The following is a 20,987-nucleotide window of genomic DNA, read 5'->3' on the forward strand; positions in this document are numbered from 1 at the left end:
AGTGCTAATTTGCAAGGCAGTCGTAAAGATTTGATGGCACAACATGAGACACTGAACACTGTGTCTTACATAGTTAATAAACCCTCCTCTCCCCCATCCCCCTTCTCTTCTACAATGTACCGCCGGGCCTCTGAAATTAGTATGATAGAGTTACTTAGCAAAAAGTTTTTTTTTTCCACCGGTCTGTTCCTTTTTCACCCAAAAAGCAGCAAAGGAGAGACCGGACCCAGGTGCTTCTTTAAAATTTCATATTTCATCTTAAAAAAGAAGTCATGCGAACTTCGCGCTTTATATGCCACGGAATAAACAAAAGTATTTTAATATTAAAATATTTTACCTTGACCTCCAGCTACGTGACTTCGTTTTCTCCTGAAATGTCTAAGAATACTTAAGGAAGATCCCCCCGAACACACAGTGGCCTCACTTGCACGCTGCCACCTTCCTGATTGTAAAGCAGGAAACGATGATGTCTTAACACTTCAGAGTGAGTCCGCACACTCTGGTCATTCTTCTCTCCTGGCTGCAGCATCTCACCATCACCTTCATGTTTACCCTACAGCTCAGTCCAGTTTAAGCTCCAAGAACTTCGCATCTTCCAAACAGGAAAACAGCTATGTCCTGTTACCCCTGTGCGCGGCCTCCGGGCCACCTCTGCTAAAGGGATGCTGGTACAGCCTGGCTCCTTCCTGAGACAAATCTCTGGTACAGCCGTTAAGAGTAAACACAAATACTGCAAACTTGGAAAGAGTTTTCAGATAAAAATAAGATACTGATCAAGAATGATCTTTAAGTCAATGGGGACAACAAAAGACTAATAGTAAAAAAACAAACAAAAAACAAAAAAAAGACTGATAGTTTTTTTTAATCAATTGAACCCAAATTGAATTAATCAATATGAATTGAAAAGACACATGACTCCGGAGAAGCCAAAGGATTTCATTCATCTATGCTAACAGAATGTGGTTCAGAGTTGTGTATGCAGTATGATAAAGGAGATAATTTAGTCCTTAAAACGTATTTCCATGAACTAGCATTATTTTCTTCATACCACTTTTTGTCTTCAGGTAAATACCACATACCCCCTTCCATTTCTACCATACACCCTTGTAAGTATGTTATTCAAAAGTCCCTGGATGTTATAAGCACCTTCAGCAACTTGTGAGTTCACAGAAAGTTCGTTTTCATTCGCATCAAAAGCCCCCTGAAAATTACCCCCTTCCTAAAATCGCTGTTCTGAGGATAGGGGTGGGAAGTCCTTGTGTATAAGATCTTGACCCACAGGACATTGAGCCCTACAAAGAGAAATTACTTTTGCTATCAGAAGCTATTTTCAGAAGCTAACACAGAAATGGGTTATTTTTAGCAAACCATGTAGACTAACAGAGGAATAAAAAAAAAAAAAAAATCAGGGAGCTTCAACTCAACAAACGATCTAGGATCCTACAACATGCCAGCAAGTCATAGAAACGACGAGAAGGGTAAGGGTCTTGTGCTCCTGGAGCTAACAGTGCAGAGGGGAGCTGGGGGTGCTGTTCAAATATACAGGAAGGGCATCTTACCCAGACTGGATGGGTGAGGAGTCAGAAAAGGCCTTTTGGAGGCAGGAACATCACCTGAAGGATGAGGAAGCATCAATAAATACAACAGACAAAATAAAAGAGGGTGGCGTCAGGCAGCAGAGTAACCGGTAGGAGGGTCAGACCTGAGTCCCAGACCTGCTCCTGAAACAACTGGGATCCTTGAGTATGCCATCTGGCCTTTCAAGTTCTCATTTCTTCTCATCTGTGATACTGGGTGGTTAGATTATGTTAGTTTACCCTGACCCTTGCTATGCATCAGAATCCTCTGGGAGCTTTCTAAAAATACTGGCTCCCTCCTCCAGAAATGCGGTTTCAATTGGGGGGGCATCTGTGTTTCTTCCAACAGCTTTCCAGGTGATGCCAGTCTGCAGTGGGGAACCACGGGATGCGAGGTCTCCCAAGGCTGTGCTTCTCAACCCCAAGTAGTCAATAACACCCTCTGGGGAGCTTTTGAAAATGCCAAGGCCAGAACCTCTGGGGGTGGAACCCAGACATCAGTATTTTTTTAAAGTTCCCAGGCTGCTTCCAAAGAGCAGCCAAGGTTGAGAACCATTCACTGTTCAAGGCCCTCTTAATCCTTCCATTTCCTATCACAGCCATTGAAGGATGGGAAAGCGAAGAGAAGCTAAGTTTCTGCCTCTCTTCTGTATCAAAAGGGGAACTGAATGTCAAAGCCAGGGATGGATTTTATTTATTTTTTTTAATATTTTATTTATTTATTCATGAGAGACACACAGGCAGAGGGAGTATCAGGCTCCCTGCGGGTCTCCAGGATCACCCCCCGGGCCGAAGGCAGATGCTCAACTGCTGAGCCACCCAGGCGCCCCCAGGGATGGATTTTAAATGGGGTTGTAGCACACAGTGGGGTTGATCCTGGACACATGAATAATTCACGCTGACACCTGACAGGTAGAAAAATGCCTATTCCAAAAGGCTCTCAGTTCTAAATTTAAAATTCAATGGAATATGTATAAAATGACTCCATGGTGTGTTCTCTGCAATACTTAGTTAGGATTTGATTTGCATGGCTGACTATAATATGAACATTACATTCCCTACCCCCAAGGTTACTTAAATCCACTTATTAAGGCAATGGTGAGCTAAACAAACAGTAATTAGAAACACTCCAGACTACCTTTTAAATCTGCTGCTAAATTATATTTTTCCTGCACCAAAGCCCATACACACAGCATGTCCACAAGCATCACAAAACCAAAACCTCAGAAATATTTACATTAATAAGAGCATAAGTTCCTCTGGGTCTTCACATTGGATTCGGCAGGGAAGTTGGGCCTGCTTTAGAAAGGGGCTGTTCATTACTGTTCTCTCTCACATCTGGGTAAATAAAGCACTGCCCACATGTGGTTAGAAATCCCAGGAGAAAATGAATTCTCCGTGGGTCTGAAAATGAAGAACACCTCTGATAGACAGCCTCATTTCCTGAAATGAGTCAGAAATGAAAGTAATTCTTCAGCAGAGAACATCTGTACTGTGGCACAGCTTCTACAATGATGCCAGATGATACCTGTGGCTAAGAGGCCGGGCCTGAGGAAGGAAGGAGGCCTGGAGAACAGGACTGGGGCCTCTGCACCGCACTTAATCTCAGAAGAGCTGCTGCTGCTAGCTTGGAGAGTCGGCTAAATCCAATGAGCGGCCTGGTTATCCTGGTTTCAGCTGTAAATCTTGATTAGCAGTAAGACTGCTTACATTCCATTAGGAAGCTGGCCCCTCTCCAAAGGGTGGAAGCAGCCAGAAAGGATTCATATGCCATCGTGGGCAGAGAAACAGCGACTCTTACAAGAAAAACTGTTTTACTTAAGGAAAAAAAAAAAAAAAAAGGAAAAAAAAAAGAAAAACTGTTTTACTTAACTAAAAATAGTCTCTGCCTGTTAATGATTCAGATAGACCTTCCTTCCTGAAGAGAAAGGACAGCTGCGTGATACGACCTGACGCTGCTGAGGGAAGCCTCTCCTTCCACATTATGCAGGAAGGAGGCCCAGGCCTAGGAGGCCCAAGGCCTACAATGCCTACGGTCAGGTGCTGGAGGGTAAGAAAGACTGAAATACCTTTCACAGCAACTGGTAAGGGCCAATAAGCAGGAAAGTGAAAAAGGCTGTCTTCACAACATCAAATGCCAGTTGTTTTTATGAGGTGGCTCATTACTGTTCTTTCCATAATGCGTTCTTAAAGAGAGTCCAACTCCACTGTTTGTAATGGAGGTGGAGGGGGTTCCTGGAAACAACCTAAATGCCCATGAATAATAGGTCACAAGTTACATCTAAAACATATACAATTGGCCTCATTTAAGAGGCTAATCTGGAGGGTGTGCAGATACAGAGAGATCTGTATTGTGTGTGATGCATTAAGACCTGAGAAAGCTGCACCTGGACTCTGCACAGTAAACATCTGTGTCAAGGTATTTAAAGAGGCTGCCTCCCTGTGGAAGGAAGGGGCTAGGAGAGGGTTAATTTTCCTTTTATAATCCTGAAGACAGTTTGAATTCTCTTTTCATGTACTTAGCCCTCTCTCTTTAACAATAGGCATTAACTAACTAGGTGGGAGGCTATTTTCGGTTTCTTCTTTATACTAGTCTATTTAAAACAAATGAAGGTTATTTTAAATAGATGTTGTGTGCGCAACTGCAGTCTCCTCAAAATTCACTTGTTGAAGCCTTAACTCATGTGATCCTATGAGCCTTAATGGGGTGGAGGAGGTCAGAATGCAGCAGTTAGGGTGTCTGGGCGGCTCAGTGGGTTCTCAGTCTGCTTCTCCCTCTGCCCCTCCCCTACTCATGCTCTCTCTTGTACGTATGCATGCTCTCTCAAATAAAATCTTTAAAGAAAAGAAAAGAAAAGAAAAGAAAAGAAGAAAAGAAAGAAAGAAAGAAAGAAGAAAGAAAGAAAGAAAGAAAGAAAGAAAGAAAGAAAGAAAGAAAGAAAGAAAGAAAGAAAGAAAGAAAATGCAGCAGTTAGAATGGGCCCTAATCCAATCTGACTGGTGTCCTCCTGAGAGGAACTATGGACAGAGACACCCTCCCCCCCACCACCCCCCAAGAGGTGTGCAAACACAGAGGAAGGACCACGTGAGGACACAGAGAGAAGGTGGCAGCTGCAAGCCCAGGAGAGAAGCCTCAGAAGAAACCAAATGTGCCAACACCTCAACCTTGGACTTCCAGCCTCCAGAGCTGTGGGCACATAAATTTCTGTTGTTTGGCCACCTGGCCTATTTATCTATTTATAAACAGATGGATGAAGTTCTACTATCAGAACCGGGAGAAAGGCACCCGTGAAAGGATCTGAGGTGTCCATAACCCACCACGTCTGCTATGATGCGTCACTTGGAAGGCAAAGAAATCCGGGCTCACTGTGCTTCTGACTACATCAGAGTCCCCCCCAGTGACTTGAGCCAGAAGTAGAACAGGTTTCCTACCTCCTGAGTCAGGACTCAGTCTGCTCACACCACTTACTTTCCATGGCATTTTTATTTTATTTTATTTTATTTTATTTTATTTTATTTTATTTTATTTTATTTATTTATTTATTTATTTATTTATTTATTTTCCATGGCATTTTTAACAAGTCCCATAACTTGAAGTACTAGCAACCAAGATCTTTTATTAGTGTCTTTTAAAGGCCTGGCTTATGCTCAAAAGGCTTCCTTCCTGTGCTAATAACTAATGAAGGGGAAGGTGTCACAGTAATACTATTAATTCAATTTTTTAAAAAAGAGAAAAGCTTGGTGCCAGGGTTTTAAAAAATCCAGAAAAACAAATGACATGCCATATTTGTGTGCCAACCTAATTTTTTATATTTTAAAACATGTGGTCTCAGACCACATTGCAATATATTAAAAAATATGGTAGTCCAATGCTACTTTTTAAAGATTTATTTGAAAGAGAGAGAGAGAGGGAGGGAGGGAGAGCGTGCAGGCACGAATGAGGGGCAGGGATAGCAGGAGAGAGAATCCTTGGCAGAATCCAATCCCCGCTGAACAAGGAGCCCCTGAAGCCCCAAGATCATGACCAGAGCTGAAACCAAGAGTCAGATGCTCGAGGGATGGAGCCACCCAGGTGCCCCAGCCAATGCTAAAATTTCTTTATGGCATGTTACATATTTTTACAAATTAATCCTTCCTTTTAAAATAGAGTTTAGAAATCAAAGATATGGGCAGCCTGGGTGGCTCAGTGGTTTAGAGCCGCCTTCAGCCCAGAGCATGATCCTGGAGACCCGGGATCGAGTCCCACATCAGGCTCCCTGCATGGAGCCTGCTTCTCCCTCTGCCTGTGTCTCTGCCTCTCTCTGTGTCTCTCGTGGATAAATAAATAAAATCTTAAAAAAAAAAAAAAGAAATCAAAGATACATTAAAGTCAGACTTTGCCTATGGAATCTGTAACCTAGAAGTGGGTTAAGACCCAGGCACATGAAAATATGATCAAAACTTGAAGATAAATATACGGTATTTATCAGTCAATTCAGCTGCAGTCAGAGGAATGTGGAATCAACTTTTACCCTGAATGGTTAGGAAAACTTTCACCAAGTGCAAAAGCTCTAAACCAATCTGGGATTAGATAGGTAAAAGTGAAATGATTTATGTTTAAGTAAGGGACAGGCAGGGCTAGGTAGGGGGCCAAGGAATAAGGCTCACAAAAATCCCAAAAATGTGGAGATGGAAGGAAACCACACAGAAACAAACGAGGGCATCCTGTCCTAGGTGTCAGAGATGGTGTCATGTTACAACAGCTACTTGTGACCAACAAAGAATTACGGGACCCAAAAAGGAAGTAAGCCTTCGAAGGTGTTATCTCTAGTCCTTACTCAGATGATGATATCAATAGATATGTTAAAAGTTCACATTCCCACCAACAGTGCAAGAGGGTTCCCCCTTTCTCCACATCCTCTCCAACATTTGTTGTTTCCTGCCTTGTTAATTTTCACCACTCTCACTGGTGTGAGGTGGTATCTCATTGTGGTTTTGATTTGTATTTCCCTGATGGCAAGTTATGCGGAACATTTTCTCATCTGCTTGTTGGCCATGTCTATGTCTTCCTCTTTGAAATTTCTGTTCATGTCTTTTGCCCATTTCATGATTGGATTGTTTGTTTCTCTGCTGTTGAGTTTAATAAGTTCTTTCTAGATCTTGGATACTAGCCCTTTATCTGATACGTCATTGGCAAATATCTTCTCCCATTCTGTAGGTTGTCTTTTAGTTTTGTTGACTGTTTCTTTTGCTGTGCAGAAGCTTTTGATCCGATTAAGTCCCAATAGTTCATTTTTGCTGGTTTCCCTTGCCTTCATAGAAGTATTTTGCAAGAAGTTGCTGTGGCCAAGTTCAAAAAGGATGTGTTCTCCTCTAAAATTTTGATGGATTCTAGTCTCACATTTAGATCTTTCATCCATTTTGAGTTTATCTTTGTGTATGGTGCAAGAGAGTGGTCTAGTTTCATTCTTCTGCATGTGAACTGGTGCAGCCACTCTGGAAAACTGTGTGGAGGTTCCTCAAAGAGTTAAAAATAGATCTGTCCTATGACCCAGCAATTGCACTGCTGGGGATTTACCCCAAAGATGCAGATGCAGTGAAACGCCGGGACACCTGCACCCCAATGTTTATAGCAGCAATGTCCACAATAGCCAAACTGTGGAAGGAGCCTCGGTGTCCATCGAAAGATGAATGTGGTCTATGTATACAATAGAATATTACTCAGAAATGAAAAATACCCACCATTTGCTTCTACATGGATGGAACTAGAGGGTATTATGCTGAGTGAAGTAAGTCAATCGGAGAAGGAAGGACAATCATCATATGGTTTCATTCATTTGGGGAATATAAAAAATAGTGAAAAGGAATAAAGGGGAAAGGAGAGAAAATGAGTGAAAATATCAGTGATGATGACAGAAAATGAGAGACTCCTAACTCTGGGAAACGAACAAGGGGTGGTGGAAAGGGAGGTGGGCAGGGGGATGGGCAGGGGGATGGGGTGACCGGGGGATGGGCACTGAGGGGGCACTTGATGGGATGAGCATTGGGTGATATGCTATATGTTGGCAAATTGAACTCCAATGAAAAAAATAAAATAAAATGAGGATGTTAAAAAAAAGGATTTAGATACCCTGGTTGGCTTTCAGTAAAAGACCAACCCTACAAGCCCCCAGTGGCAACCCAGTCGGGACCCCTCTCACTTCTGAGAGCTTTCTCTGTATCCTGACTTAATGAACTTCTATTGCTTTACTCTCCTTTGTCCAAGAGATTCATTCTTTGACTCCGTAAGACAAGACCCTCGCTCTCCTGCTTCAATGTCCACATCTATCTTGCTACTAGTCCAAGTTTTAAAGACAAGAGCTGTACCGAAGATCCTAACAGAGTACCTGGCAAATAATAGGCATTTGTCAGTGCTGAGGCAGGAGAAACAGGTGGCAAAGTACACAGTATGCTTGCTCACCCTCTGTAGGTTTATAGTGCAGGTTCGTGTAAAGAGATGTGACATTAGAGAAGTGCAGGGTGTGACATTAGAGAAGTTGGGATCAACCAACCCATTGATATGTTGAAGTTTGGGCTTTACTTCTATGCAGTCAGGACTCTTAGAAGGTGTTTCTGAAGGAGGATGTTATAGAGAACACAGAAAGGACCAGGAATAATGTGCAGAATGGAAAGAGGTGGTAGGGAAATGAAAAGAATCAATTAAGTGGTATCAAGGGGTTAAGCAGGTGATCTGTTGGGGAGTTTCAGCTTCCCAGTGTGTAAAATGGGTGTCATAAGACTGTTATGAATGCTAAATGGGATGTAACACATGGCCTGACAATAAGCACTTAAGAAAATATAATTGCCATTATCATCATTATTTTTCCACCCTGGAGAATATAGAAGAAAATGAGAGAACAAAGGCGGAGTACAGAGCCAGGGTATGTCTCCTTAGGCTCTCAAGTGCCTTAAACAGAGTGATAATGGCTATCGTCTTTTTTGGAAGTGGAGTGTGCTATATTTATTCCCTAGTTCTTCAGAACTTAATACATCGATCCAGTAGACCCAAGAGGAACACATGTGTGAAATGGTCTTTAAAATCGAGACACTTCAAAATCGATTTTTAAGTTGTTTTTGTATAAAAGTAACTAACAGGCTAATGCCAATCAGTTTCAAAACACTAAATTAATGGACTCAGCTATAAATCCAGGAAAACCATTTTCATAATGAAAATGCCAATGCCTTTTTAATTAAGGATAGAATTGCCAACATAAAAGACTTAAGATAAATGAGGAATTGTTCCTTTCTCTCATAAATGAAAGAACCTGATAACTCTGTGAATTATTCTGAGGTACTGATTACCAGAAATTGTTTAGAATCTAAGCGACAGGATTTTCCAACTGCATAATAATCACTTCATACTGGGGCTGACAGCCTTAGACCAAATTTGATGCCCTGGCTTTTCAAGTTCCTTTTCCTAATTATTATCAGGGGGCTGATGGCCCTTTATTTAGAGTCATTATGTAGATATGAAGCTCTGCTCAAGATAATGGCACTTTGTCTAACACAAAGCAATGCTAACTTTTTTATAAATTTGACCTTAGAAGGTTGGCTATACATAAAAAATATATGCACATTTACATAAATATATAGATGTGTGTCCATGGTAAAGCTTTAGCAACTAATCATTAGCTATCAGTCATTATAAAATATATACATCAGAGATCTGTGCTAATATTCCTATTCTAAACATTTAAGATCTTATTAACAATCAACATTAACGATTCTCAACATTAATGATTTTTTTAAAAAATATTTTATTTATTTATTCATGGGAGACACAGAGAGAGGCAGAGACAGGAAGAGGGAGGAGAAGCAGGCTCATGCAGGGAGCCCAACGTGGGACCCGATCCCGGGACTCCAGGAGCATGCCCTGAGCCAAAGGCAGATGCTCAACGGCTGAGCCACCCAGGCGTCCCAACATTAATGATTTAAAAACTGTTTGCTCTTTGGCCCCAGACCGGATTTCCACACTTCCTACATCGCTGGAGGGTGTATGACTTGTTAACATTAATAAAAAACCAAAACCCAACAAAATTACCTAAAAGGACTAAGACAAAGGGAGTGAAATAAAACCTAACTTGTTACTGTTCGCCAGAGTCAACACTTTTCGATAAAAAAGGAGGCCAAGATGAAGACAGCAGTCAGCAGTCAAACAAATTAGTAGGCCAAGACCGACATAGAGTAAGGAAGGCAAACACAGCAGCATAACGTGATGACTGTGGATAGACATTAGCCAGCACGTACACGCATTCAACACTGAAAATGAATAGCATCTTAGAAGGACACACCAGAACACAAAACCGGGAATTCACGAGATAGAAGAAAAGAATCCCCACAAGGATAAGAACAAAGGTTAAGACAACATGGGACAGGTTTTGGAGGAACAAGATAAATTGAGAGAAAGGAATTTAAATCCCTCTTCTTTATCCACCCTACTGGTTTCCTTCAGAATGTTTCTTAAAGTTCTAACCCTCAGAATCTTCATCTGCAGTCTGAACAGGGAAGATTCTATGATATCCAAAGACTCTTCCAGCTCTGATAATAGACCAGAAGTTTCCGTTTAGCTGATAAACTGATATTTTGTTTTCCATAGGCTTCTTTTATTTCCCAATGAGCCTCAAGTTCACGAGTCTGGAATTTTCACAGAAGGGAGCCAAACTCTTGACAGCAAGCATGCACACAGAGCACAGCTCTAAAGCAGGAGTCCAACCAAGGCCTCTGATACCAGTACAACCAGCTGGACAGTTCAAATGTCACCTGTGACATAATGTCAGCCTCGGCCACGGTCCCTTTGCCCCTGCCCTCCCTAGTTCTTCCCAGTCCGATACACTCATTCCTCAGCCCCAACTCTGCACACTATCCTACAAATTAGAGAGAGGTTTGTTTTAAGAAATTAGTAGAGCTCACAAGATGTAACAGTCAATGGAAATGTTGGGTGGCAGTTCCTAACCTGGAGAATGGCACAGTGGGTTAACAATAACCAGTGCTCTAAAAGAACACCTCGCACTGCCCTGTTGCAATGAGCACAATAATTCCACTTTTCAAAATCTTCGTAAAATAATCTGAATGCAAAAAAATATTTATACCTATAAATATCTCACAACACTATTTTCAATAGCAAAAAAAAAAAATCTACAAGCTAGATCTACAATAATCAGGGAAAGAGTATGTAAATTATACATCAAGTTAGGCTGTCTTCCTATGTGCACCCCTAAAGCCCCTGTGCTTACCCCTCTGCAGGACCCCAACTGCCTGCCCCCTCACGGCCACTTCCTTCGCCAGACGTAAAGTCCAAGAGGGCAATTAGCCATAAAATCTACCTCATAGTGAGCACAAAGTAAGTATTTGTTGAGTGTTTCCTAGTAAATTCTTTCAAGTAAATTCTATATGGTTGGATATTATGCAGCTATTAAGTACAGTTTTTGAAGCATTTTTAAGTATAGAGAATGCCAAGGATGAAAAAGTTCTGAAGATGCACAGCAGTGATGGTTACATAACACTCTGACTGTACACGATGCCCCTGAACTATACATTTGAAAATGGATAAAATGGCTAGTTTTAGATTATGTATATTTTACCACAATGAAGAAAAAAATAAATATTAGGGAATGCTTATGAGGCAAGTTACATAAAAAGACAGGGTAGCAGATGTCTAAGTCATGTGAAATTACTTCGGTATTTCTGAAAGGCTAGAAAGCGGCATACTAGGGTATTCGTGTTTGGCTTCTCTGAGGGTGGTAGAGCTATGGGTGTTTTTTGTTTTACTTACAGTTTTATTTTTCCAAAATTGCCCATGTATAATGCACACAATGAGAAAAAGACATGGCACAGCAGGTGTCAGGGATAGGAAGGTTTGGTTACCAGCAGGTTTAATTTAGATGGGAATCATTCACCTTGCTAAGATCCTTGATGTACTTACGTACCACATGCCTCCTGTGTTTGCCTTCACTGCGGAGATGACCCAAAGGCATGCCACCGGAGTTAAAATTTTATATTTATTATATTGAAATGTATTCTTTTACTTATTGCTGTGCCAGAAAGCATGCATTACAGACTTGCTCCTCCCTGAGTATGCTTTGCCCAGGCTGACAGGTAGCAATAGATGGTGTTTTGGATATATAAATGCCAGACTGGAGCAAACATACAGTTGTTCTGCGGTGAAGGTTTTCAGGACCTGGGGCAGGCCAGTCTGGAACTCTTCATAGAGGATGAGGCATCCAGGCAGCTTCAGTAAACACTAGATCCACTGCATTTCACAGATGAATTTGAAAAAGGCCTTTGGAGTCACAGAGACTCAGGACTAAAGTAACATATAACATAGTCCTCGGACTGCCACCTACAATTGTCATCTTGAGTGCCCCTGGCCTCAGTCTCCCCGCAAACACATGGAGATGATGATACCTATCCTCTCAGGTGTTACACAGTACGATGGTTGTAAATCAGAGACGTAGGAAAACCCAGGGCCTGCTGTCAGGAGATGCTCAGTCAGTACCGCTACCTGGTTTCTTTTCCTCTCCTTCTTGAGAGTGAGTGTCTAATCTGGGGGAGCAACGGTGTAAATGACTTAAATGCTTAAAATGACCATCTATCTATAACTAATAAGGTTAACATGATAGGGATATAAGGAGATATTTTCAATAATCTTCTAATTCACTCCATCAGTTCAGAAGCCCTCAGGATACGGTTCAAAACAATTTTCCTGTTCTTTGTTCCCCAGTAATTGGAAAATATTAATCACTGCTCTCTGCGGGCCTGAGACCATGGAACCACCCTTCTGTTTCTTCTTTAACATTCTAATTTTTAAATCTTCCATTCCTTTAAACGCATCTGTGACTCTCCTGAGCCCTCTTCCTGAGCTCTTCAAGCTCCCTGCCCCCATTCTGTTAGCTGGGGATCCTCTGAAGCTTCTGCACAGGGCTGAGCATCATGCAAGGTGGGAGCTCGCTTCATGAATCCCAGTGCTGAGCTTTGAAAAATACAACTGCATAATCATTATGCTTCTGAAGGTTACTTGACTTTGGGAAACAGATGAGGGCGTGTGGGTACTCCTGAGACAGATCCAAGTGTGACCAATGGTGCCCTCAATGTCTGCTCCAGTTACCTTTCCCTTTGCTTTGCCTGTGGTTACCAAAACTGTTTAGCAAGCTGATAGCATCTGATATTGCATCAGATTCCACACTGCACCAAATCCCTCCCTTCCAAAGAGCAGCCAGTCTTAGCAAAAGACCTGCCCCCTTCCTTGATTAGCTCTTGAGTACCTCCTTAGGCAAAGGGTAATGGAAATCTTCAGCTGTATGGGGTTTTTTTTGTGTGTGTGTGTGTAGACTAAACCGTGAACTCCACCACCTTCAGGCTAGAAAGCTCAAGTTCATTCTTCCAATAAACATGTACCGAGCCCAGCACTACATGCCAGGCATTCAAAACTAAGCTAGTCAGGGACGCCTGGGTGGCTCAGCGGTTGAGTGCCTGCCTTCAGCCCAGGGCCTGATCCTGGAATCCCGGATCGAGTCCCACATCGGGCTCCCTGCATGGAGCCTGCTTCTCTCTCTCTGCCTATGTCTCTGCCTCTCTCTCTCTCTCTCTCTGTCTCATGAATAAATAAATAAAATCTTAAAAAAAAAAAAAAAAAACTAAGCTAGTCATGCCTCATGAAAGAAAAGAATACCAACAATTACACCGTGTTGCAATATGTTCTAGAACAAAGGTATAGAGAGGGTATTATTATAGCTGCACAGAGGGCAGGGGAGGAGAAGGATGCCGGCTCTGCCCAGGCAGGATTCTCGGAGTTGGATAACTCATACATCTCTTTACCGGCCGGCGCTGAGGAATGAATGAGCTGACCTACAGTGTCTCTGGGGGGTTAATGCCATTGCAGTCTTTTAATGCAGTCGATTTAATACCATTGCCACCAAATGGCTCTGGTTACTGTATTTGCTTTCTTGTTCTCACATATTCACCTCCTTACTCTATTTTCAGAATAAAACATATGGTGCTTCCATTCTCTCCCCAGTCTTTCAACCCCATAATGTTTCCTGCCCTGGAGAGTTGCTCTGAGTCTCAGGGAAAGAACACTGTCATGACTTAGTGGGAACAAACAAAGAGACAGGAGTGAGCCTGCTTGGTGAAAGGAGCTAGAAAAGGGTACGTGGACCCAGTACCAGAAGTGCCGCTGTGCCCAGGCCATCACAGTGGCTCTGGCAGGTGACAGCCCTGGAGATGCCAGGGGCATGGCCATCAGCTGCTGCTGGGAACAGCGTATCTGCAAACCATTTTCCATCTGCCACCCCTTACCTCATCCACTTCCAGTGGTATGGTATTGGCCAAGAGTGCTTTTAAACCTCTCATAGACCATGCAGCTCTGGGAAAATCCAGTGAAATTCAAGGATTGCTCTCCTCAGAAAAATCCTCAGAAGCACATAAACATAAAACATTCTGTTTTTTTACACAATACAACTTCTAGGGATGCAGAAACTCCTGACTCACAGGGATACCAGGAGGGGGCCTACTGTTCAGTTTGAATGTTTTTGAGCTTCTACCCTGTGTCAGGCACCATGAAGACCCACCTCAAACTCAACTTGTCATCACTGTCCCACACACCCAGCCTAGAACACTCGTCTCCATGTTACCTGCCCAGAAAATGCCTCTTCAGCCACTTAAGCATCAGCCTCTTGAATGAAAACATTCACGAACCCTTCACTCTAATTTACCACTGCCCCTTCCCCCAAGAGGGACTAACTGCACCCTTCTTTCTGCCCTGCTGAATTCTGCAGGTCCTTGTATCAGAGATCCTACAATATTTACCACCTTCATGTGTTTTCATGCTTTCCTCCTCCTGCTAATTATAAGCAACCTGAGGGCATGGGCTATAACTTGATCATCTTTTATTTCTAGCTTCTAGCAAAGTCCTCATTCAGGAGAAGAACATTCCATTGAGGAAAATAGACACGGGTGCAAATACTTTAAACACAGTGTTCCTAAAGCTCAAACTGATGAGTCATTTTAAGCTAAATCTTAAAAGAGAAGTGACTGTGAATAAGACAAAGTTAGGACTGGGCATTATAGACAGAGGAGAGAGCAAGGCATGCAGGCGGGAAACCATGCATAAAAGGAATAAGGTAATTCAGGATTCTTGGTGACCACAAAGGTAGACAGGAAGAAGTCATAATCGATGAGAAGAGTGAAGTAGAGCAGAAATGAGGTTACAGAGGGCAGTGAATGAAGTGTGAGGGAACCTGGATTCATTGTCTAAAGGAGGGAAGTCACTGAAAGAGTTCTATTTAAAAAGTAATAAATGATAGCTATGGAAAAAGGAGAAAAGGCACAAACAAGAAAAATCTGTAACCCCCACCATATTGAGACAACCACTATTATTATTCTTTCATCTCCATTTACATGTATGTAGCTATGGTTTTCATGTTCTTTTGATTCTAATATTTATTAAGCATTTGCTAGGTACCAGACACTGTGCCAATAAATACACTACAGGCATCCTGAGACCATATTGCCCTTGGATTTCTCTGGAGGAATGACTTTTTTTTCTATCACTACGTCGTTGAAACCTCCTCACAAAAATTCTTAGAGGTAGTTTCTGTTGTAATGCCATTTTAAAGAAGAAGACACAGTGAAGGGCAGGGGAAAGCTGTAGAAGACCGCACAGCTCATACCAGAGCTGAGATTCAATGCCAAGTTTTCTTACTGCAAGGGCGACGATCTTACACTACAATTTTTCTTATTTATTCTCACACGTTTATTTTATAAGACAAGTGAATCACTTTGTCCAGTTGTCTCAGAAAACTCCCTTTGGGTTCTTGAGGAGCACTGTAGTAAACTGAAAAAAACAAACCTACGAAGCATAAACACTTAATGAGCATTGCCTCATATGGGAGCACAGAAAACCCTTGGCCTTTATCTGTCTTTCTGGAGTCTTGGTAAAGTTTGCAGTTTTCTTCAGATTAATCTGGCAACAGCATGAAGAAGGATGGATTTGAGAGGACAAGATTGGAAGCCCGGAATACAAATGGAGAGATACAGCCACAGTCCAGGTGAGAGACAGGAACGCCAAGGACCAGGGTAGTGCAGGGACAGACTGGATTCAGAAACACAGGAGATAGAAGGTAAAGGACTGGATGTGCAGAAAAGGCAGCACCAGAGGGTGTGAGAAGAAAGAGGAGGGAGGGGAAATTGGATGCTGGATGCCATTCACTGAGAAAGAGAACGCAGGAAGAGAGAGGTGTTTGTCACTGTGTGTGTTAGACACAGAAAGACCATGAGTTCAACTGTGAACATTAAATCACTGAGCATATTCTGAGCGCCTACTTGATGCCAGTGCCTTGCTGAGTTCTGGGGAGTCATCAGTCAACCCACTGAGGAGGTCACAGGACAAGTGGAGTGGGAGTAACAGTGGAGAAAGAAGAAAGCACAGAATAGAGGCATCTCAGGGGAAACATCCTACAGGGTGGTCTAGAATCCAAGAACAGGCCAGAACCCCTAAACCACAAGCGTGAATGAGCAAGCCCTGAGAAAACATGGGCAAAAACAGAAGTGGACCGAGGTTGGTACTCTAAGTAACACCAGTGTTTGAAGCAGAGCAGAGAGGAAACAGGAAACCAAGAAGGAACAGTCAGATGGAGGAAGCCCAAGGGAGTCCAGACCACAGAAGCCAAGAGGCGAGTGGAAGGAGTAATAACCCATCTTGAGACCATATTGCCCTTGGACTTCTCTGGAGGAATGACTTTTTTTTTTTTTAAATTTCAAAGGTCACTCAGTCTATTTTAAATATTAAGCAAAATCACATAAAAAGCTTATGATGAGGGTAAGAATTTACATCTCCTGCTTGTGCCTCTCAGAGTTTTATCCACTGGCCATATGGAGCTGATGATTAATATTCAGTAGGAAGCGAATTTATAATCATGTGCCTGCCATTCAAATGTGAAAAGAAATGTTTTCTGCTCAGTACACCCAATAATACATTAATATGTCTCCAGTTTAAAATACATGTATGAATAATTTTATACATTTTATAAATTTCCTGGCAAGAATGATAATAGAACAATCTATTTTCACTGCTACATGAAACAAAAAAGAGGAATGAAAGGTTCAGTTAATCAAGAAATTTAATATGCTTTATAATAAATATCAAACAGTCATTACTTGGGCTATACAAAGGGTGGCTGAGGTCAAAAGATGATTATAATAGCAAGAGTTTGTGCCCATATTTATTCTCTGTCAGCTGCTTATATTTGCATAAGAAGTTTCCTCTATTCATGAATTTTTTTAAGCACATTAAAATGCTAGAAATCAAATTTGTTTTCCTGATTTATATATGGGCAGTAATAATAAGATTTTGTAATGATTAACAGTAGTCACAAATAAATGGAAAACACTAGCCCTTCCAAAGTACCATGCGACAACAGATATGAAAATAAATGACCTTCACTGTCTTAGGTAAACATGGTTTAGAAAGCCAAGAAAGCACCAGAATCTGAAATGATTACCATAGCAGAGTTTGGTGAAGCCAGAAGAGGCAAAATGCTGTGAATTTTTCCTTTTTTGTCATCTTTGTCCACACTACATATGCGTGTGTATGCGTACAAATTGATGGCATCCTAATCAGAAGATGAGATGCAATCACTTCAAGGTTACAGTGGAGACACTTGGGGCCAGAAGGAGATGTGAGATCTATCCATCTCGGAGGAAGTGATGAAGTCATAATTTTGCTTCTTAACAATCACCCAACCCAGAACTGGGAGTCACCACTAGTAGAGTATATAATTTAATAAAATGAAAATGACTTGTGGGTGATTATTTCCAAATTGAGGAGAATCCTATGGTTTCATGATGGTTTCTTTGGGAATAATGCCCAACAAGTAACGTCCATTACAATCTTCTCCAGCAACATTTCTGCTTTTATTGGAGGAGAGAATTTCGAGTGAGAGAGAGAGAGAACATAATAATAATGGCTAATCTCTATGTTTTCAAAGACGGCCAAGGTGAAGGCCTTCTAATACATCAAACACTCAAATACCAGAATAATAAAATAAGGAAAGAAGGAGAGAGGAAAGGGATAAATGAATAAATGATAGAAAATAGATACTATAAAATTAAGAACACTGTAGTAAACTGGAATAAGTTTTATTGAGTTTAGTAATCTAGACATGCAAAAACTATGGTAAATTTTTAGTGTTTACAATGTAAGAGATGCTACATATGACACGGTTAAGTAAAAAACTAGCTTATTCTCAATTATTAAATATATAAGGCTTAAAATTTGATGTTTTATTTTTTTTTAAAGATTTATTTATTTATTCAGAGAGAGCGAAAGAGAGGCAGAGACACAGGCAGAGAGAGAAGAAGGCTCCATGCAGGGAGCCCGACGTGGGACTCGATCCCGGGTCTCCAGGATCACACCCCAGGCTGCAGGCGGCGCTAAACCGCTGTGCCACCAGGGCTGCCCAAAATTTGATGTTTTAAATCTTAATAAGGGTTATTTTAAAATGTGATTATTTTATGGCAGGGCATTCAGATAAAAAATATATAATTAAAAAACAGAACCAGGAAACTTGGTTTCATGAATTTGCATATTTTGGGTTTATAAGTTTACAGAAGAACTTGGCCATAATGCATATTTCTACTTCACTTTCAACTGTTAACTAGTTCTTATCTTTCATTTTTATGATTTTGGAAAATTTGAACGTGTAGTGTATGCCGAGGGCTCTCTTAAGTGCTTCACATTAATATGCTCCTCACAACAATCTGGATTGATAGGTACTACTATGGTCCCATTTTTATAGATGAAGAGACTGAAGCACAGAAAGACTAAGTGACTTGCCAAAGTCATATGGTTAGCAAGAGGCTGAGCTGGGAACTGAACTAAGGCCATCTGTCTCCAGAATCCATGTGTATGACTTCTATACATATACTACATGTTCAATAAGGACTGGCTTATTATTATCATCTGTGCATTATAATTATCATCATCATCATCATCATCATACCTCTCATCTATTTTGTGGATGTTCCATTAAACAAAACTCAATTCAGGCCTGAGTGCTCAGGTCTAACTAATAATCATACGATACCTTATTACTCATATAATATCTTATTTCAGCATACCATAATCAATATTTAAGATCTGTGCATGCTTTTGGTGAACTATAAAATACAATCACCAAAAAAAATAATAATAATAATAAATAAATAAAAATAAAAATAAAAATAAAAATAAATAAATAATACAATCACCAGCCCAATTACCAGTGAGGGGTAGACCTAGGACTAGACCAGGAAATGCTCATGTAGGAGTCTTCTGACTCATGTTGATGCTCCTTCTCACAGTGGCCCCTAATTTAGTAGGCTTTCAGTAAACTATAGCAACAGGTACAAAAATAAGCCAATAAATAAATAATCCACCACGGCAAATATTTCCCCATAGGTCACAGTCAAAATAAAGAACATCTATTCAAAACATGCAATTATGCAGTGCTGTGGCCTAGATTCTTTGGCCACATATGACAGGGGTGTGAAAATATGGCAGGAAAAGTAATCCTCACCGGGCCAAAGCCATGATCTAGAAGGCAGTGTCTTCCTAGGCAATAATCACCAACAACATCCACATCCTCCTCTCACCCTTTACTGACCCACCTTCAGGAGATGCGGACTAGTTGCCAATTTGGGTTTCCAGAAACCTGGAAGGAAAGACTCGTCAGTCTTTCCCTACTGCCTTCTTTCTATACCATCCAACATCTACCAAACTCCTCATTCACAAGATGGTGAAATTTCTGGAATTATTACATGGAGAGTTGTGAAGAGGTTTTGCAAATCTAAAGCATAAGCCAAACATTACTGGCTTCACTGTAAAGGTTATTAATATACAATTATGGAATGAGCACGCTAGGAGGACTCTTGGATATAGCTAATCCAAACCTTTCATTCTACAGATAAGAGATTTATGATATTGATGATCACCTATAACTAAAATAACCACAGACTCAAAGTAATCTAATGCATTCATATGGCTTCAAAAGAATACCTTAATTATATATTTTCATGTTCTGATATAGCAAAAGGTTAACCATCAAGGTTGTTAATGATATTGTATATCTTCTAATTTATAATCATGGGCAGATTTAGGGATAATATTCAAGCTGTTTAAATCATGTGCTTCTTTCATGGACCCTGATTTCACATTTCATTGTCATTAATGGCATCAACATGCCTTTCATAAATTAGCTCAAATGATGAATAATTTTATATAGTTAGAGATTTCTGAATTCAATTTTTTCCTTCTCTTTTCTTTCTTCTTCAGTGGCAGGGGGCTTGGAGGGAAATGAGAAGCAAGCTCTGGACTCCCACTGACTTCAAATGGGAAAGCCCAGTAGGAACAAGAGGGAAGAAGATAATCTGCAAGACTAAACTTCTTTGCCTAAAATGTGCTCTGCTTTTAAAAGGATGTACATGTCACCTTACATTTACTAACTGGAAATCTTCATTATATGTTTAAAAAGATAAGTCAAAAGGCAATTCACAAATAAATAATCTTATTTTTCAATTCTGTGGACTCAACTTCTATTTCTCATATATAGATTTAGTTGGTAGAATCAGCCTACAAACACTTTATGGGGATAGGGGAGACATGGTAATAAAGCCGATTGTTTAAGATGTATATATAGCATGTCTATAAATGGTAAAACACCCAGAGGGATACAACCCAAGACCAATTTTAACCAGACAGTATGTTATGTAAGGCCAGAGTTCATTCTTTTTTTTTTTTTTTTTTTGCCAGAGTTCATTCTGATTAGTTGGTGCCTGTATCTTATTGGTTGTTAAATATTTATTTCACTCTCGATATAAACCAAAACATTATAGACATTATCTGGTGCTTTTTTCCTATGGATATTCTCATTTTCTTCCAGTGACAATGTAATACTTATACAATTAAATAAATGTGATATTAAACAGGCCGAATTATAGAATGCTCACTACTCCCTGTAAGGATCTTGACTTGGGTTAAGCTGGTCTACAAAATACCTAGCTATATCAATAAAGCAAAGAAAAAATTTTTTTTAGCAGAACAAGGAAAAGTTGCCATTTGAAAAAGTAGACACAATAAGCCTTTAATAAGACAATATTAATTATGTCAGCACCTGCAGAGTATCCAAGAACAACGTAACCTTTTTCCCTAGAGGAAGCCTCAAAAGACAGACATCGATAACTGAATGAGTAGAGAATCATAGTTCCCTGTCATGTGAAGGTTTTCACAAGTCTCCAAATTTAGAAAAAGAGATTATAAAGATCATATCCTTACTGTAAATTACCCCTCAGAGCTGAAATTTATATTTACATTTAAGTGTGTCGATGACTAACCATTATATTTACAACATAATGAAATGA

At 40.6% G+C, this 20,987-nt stretch overlaps 1 protein-coding gene and 1 long non-coding RNA gene across 4 annotated transcripts in view; one reads left to right on the plus strand and one right to left on the minus strand.

Moving 5' to 3' along the window:
- Nucleotides 1-20,987, minus strand: part of ANO6 (anoctamin 6) — a 186,089-nt gene that overhangs the window by 138,925 nt on the left and 26,177 nt on the right. Inside the window, exon 2 of one of the 3 annotated variants that reach the window (XM_077870363.1) lies at nt 1,560-1,613. The exons of the other annotated variants lie outside the window; for them this stretch is intronic. Within the exon in view, the coding sequence (XP_077726489.1) occupies nt 1,560-1,613 (54 nt within the window). The remainder of the gene's footprint in view (nt 1-1,559; nt 1,614-20,987) is intronic. 3 annotated transcript variants of the gene reach the window in all.
- On the plus strand, nt 1,409-20,145 carry LOC144296959 (uncharacterized). Its single transcript, XR_013363923.1, has 3 exons — nt 1,409-1,478; nt 10,839-10,935; nt 19,903-20,145. It is a non-coding gene; the product is annotated as an uncharacterized LOC144296959 (long non-coding RNA).

This window comes from Canis aureus, chromosome 25, assembly GCF_053574225.1.
Source record: "Canis aureus isolate CA01 chromosome 25, VMU_Caureus_v.1.0, whole genome shotgun sequence".
Lineage (NCBI taxonomy): Eukaryota > Metazoa > Chordata > Mammalia > Carnivora > Canidae > Canis > Canis aureus.